The sequence below is a fragment of the Aplysia californica genome, unplaced genomic scaffold (genome assembly GCF_000002075.1).
Source record: "Aplysia californica isolate F4 #8 unplaced genomic scaffold, AplCal3.0 scaffold00303, whole genome shotgun sequence".
In the NCBI taxonomy this organism is placed as follows: Eukaryota; Metazoa; Mollusca; class Gastropoda; order Aplysiida; family Aplysiidae; genus Aplysia; species Aplysia californica.
In genome coordinates, this window is record NW_004797573.1 from 488515 (window position 1) to 491189 (window position 2675).

Genomic DNA, 2675 nt, shown 5'->3' on the forward strand with positions numbered 1-2675 from the left:
CCCCTAAAAAATAATTAGTAGCCCAACAGGCGGGAAAATGTACGTTCCTTCGACGGCATTGTTTTGACGAGTTCCTGATTTCACTACAATGCTAAAAAGTGGATTTTTTCCTCCCCCAAATATGAAGGCTATGCGAGTTGTCCATTCCACCTCCGTGCCACCATGCTTAGTCATTGAGCACGACATTCAATGTCGTCACTCTGCCGACTGTCTCCAGTAGAAGAGGACAAAGTTCAGTTGTGCTTACTGATCCCTCGGAGTCAGTCCCTGGGGTATTTGAAACTTGTACGAAAGCTTTTACTTCTGCCTAAGAAGACATCAAACAATTGGCTGACGGTTACGTTTTTGGCTGGCACAACTGGTCAAGGCCGTTGAATGCTTTAAAAATCAGTTGATTCTGTAGGCGTTTTTAGAATGTTTGGGGTCGCCTGTGCGGGTTGACCAGGTGTTGTCAAACTGCCTGTTCCACCTAAGAATGCTTTGGGTATTTGGTGACTGAATAATAATTATATCATTGTCTGCGGAATATTTGTTCCTCTCTCAAGACGGTCTGGCTTCTTGAAAACTGCAGGACACAGAATTTTTCCTTCTGTTAGGTCAGCATTTTTCTTTATAGTCAGTTGGCAAGCAACAGTGATGCGATTCTGTGTTCATAATAAACACATTCTCTTTCATTTGACCAATACATGTTTCATTATTTTACGGCTGATGGTTACAGAGTTAAATACATACGTTTGTTTTTGGATGAATCATTGTTAATCAGCTTTAATATAACAATACATTCGGTGAAATAACACATTGTTGTAATAATAATATTATAATAATAACAACAGTAAAACAAAATTAGTGCTGAAGGAAATGGGATGGTCCTCTGGTGATCGTGACACCAAAATGAGAACATTAGTGCTTTGTGCTGTCTCCGTGGTTTTATGCACCCCGCATAATTTAGCAAAATTTGATCATTTTTTGCATAATTTCTGATTATTTTCCTTTTTCATTCTTTGTTAAAATTAACAGAATCGCACAATTTCACATTTTTGGGGTTCAGTTTGCATAATTTCAGAATTTTTCTTGCATAAAACAACGGGGACAGGTTGAGAGAGTCTGTTCTCTCCATGCATTGTTTTATGCACCTTTTCATTAACTTCTTACCCAATATGCTTTTCCTCAATCGAAGGGGAAGAGTATCACTTCTTTCATATAATATTAAAAAGGAACTTCTTTCCCCCCTTTTATAATTTATACCCAAACACGGTAAGCATATGATTGTAGCGATATCAAATTGGCTGCAAAAAGAGAACTTGACAAACGTAGAAGTACTACTAGATCTATGTCAGATGTACTTCTACGTCAGAAATACTTCGTCGTCAGTAGAATTACGCCAGAAGCACCTCGTCAGAAGCTGGGGTGAAAGCTAACTTGTTTGACAGGGTAGGCCTATAGTCAAAGCGAGACAAGGAACCATATAGAGATGGGGTCACACACGAATAGATTTCCCATATGAGGAACACAATAGACAAAGCTTTATACCCGAAGCTGCATTTCTGAGTTGTTAATGGAAACACATCCTGAATTCTTATTGTATATTCAACCGCCAAAAAAATCGGGAAAATATCTAATTAAATACATTATTTATTCCCACTTTCGGTAAAATGTAATCATAACTTTTTAACGTGCTGCAGGAATAATGGTCTCAAGCTTTTTTAAACACTAAATGTTATTTTTAAGATGTGAACGCACAAACAAGGAGATGACAATACTACAATTAATGTGTTATAATACATAACAATTATCAACGGCTGCCTTTGTCTAGCCTTTCACAGCCAGAAGCTGGTGTCATAATCAGGCATGACCTGATTATAGCGCGGTTAAAAGTCGAGGAAAGAAAAAAAAAACACCCACCCACAGCAACCATGAGATTGTAAGGAGTTAACTCCCCACACCTTTTTTGAAGTAGACACAACCAGTCCAATTGTTAGCTTTTATTATTATAGCATGAGTGTTTCTGCCTGCTTATGAGAGTGGTCCCAAAGGGCTGAACAGGGTATACATGTGGCCAAGAAACAGTTCTGAATGTTGTGCTCACTGTTCATTGGTGATTAACAATACATCAAAAGTACTACATCAGAAGTACCACAGGAGAAGTACAACATGAGAAGTATTATTTCGCTAGAAGTACTTTTACGTCAGAAGTACTCGTGTCGGAAATCGAAGCCGAACCGATGGCTCTCGTGTTTGAGAGTGTTCCCCAGAAGCGGTGAGCCGCAGAAGAACACAGTCACCTTCCCTTTAGCGTTGTCCTGGATTTTTTTGAAGATCTGAAATATAAGAGATTAAGTTTCGGAGTAATTTCTTGAAGTGAAGTTTCCGTAGCTATATTAAGTGAAATCTATCTTACCTCAGGTAACGTAGAGTAACGGATGAATGAATGAATTTCTTTTTTTTTTTAAAGGGAGGGGGGGGGTGGATTGAAAACAATTTCCCTAAAGAATGACTGACGAGGAAGGACACTGCGAGTGTGAGAGCGAGCTAGATCAGGGGGAGAGAGAGAGAGAGAGAGGGAGAGAGAGAGAGAGAGAGAGACAGACAGACAGACAGACAGACAGATAGACGGACAGACAGACAGAAATAGAGAAAAATGAGTGGTAAGGGGAAGACAGGTGGGGAGAGAGTGG

The 2675-nt window shown here is 39.4% G+C and overlaps 1 protein-coding gene across 1 annotated transcript in view; it reads right to left on the reverse strand.

Annotated features, from left to right (window-relative positions):
- Positions 1-1050: 1050 nt before the first annotated feature.
- LOC101854582 (NADPH oxidase 5-like) overlaps positions 1051-2675 on the reverse strand; it is a 37562-nt gene continuing 35937 nt past the window's right edge. Inside the window, exon 12 of the mRNA XM_035970662.1 lies at positions 1051-2318. Coding sequence (XP_035826555.1) covers positions 2187-2318 — 132 coding nt within the window. The 3' untranslated portion in view covers positions 1051-2186. The remainder of the gene's footprint in view (positions 2319-2675) is intronic.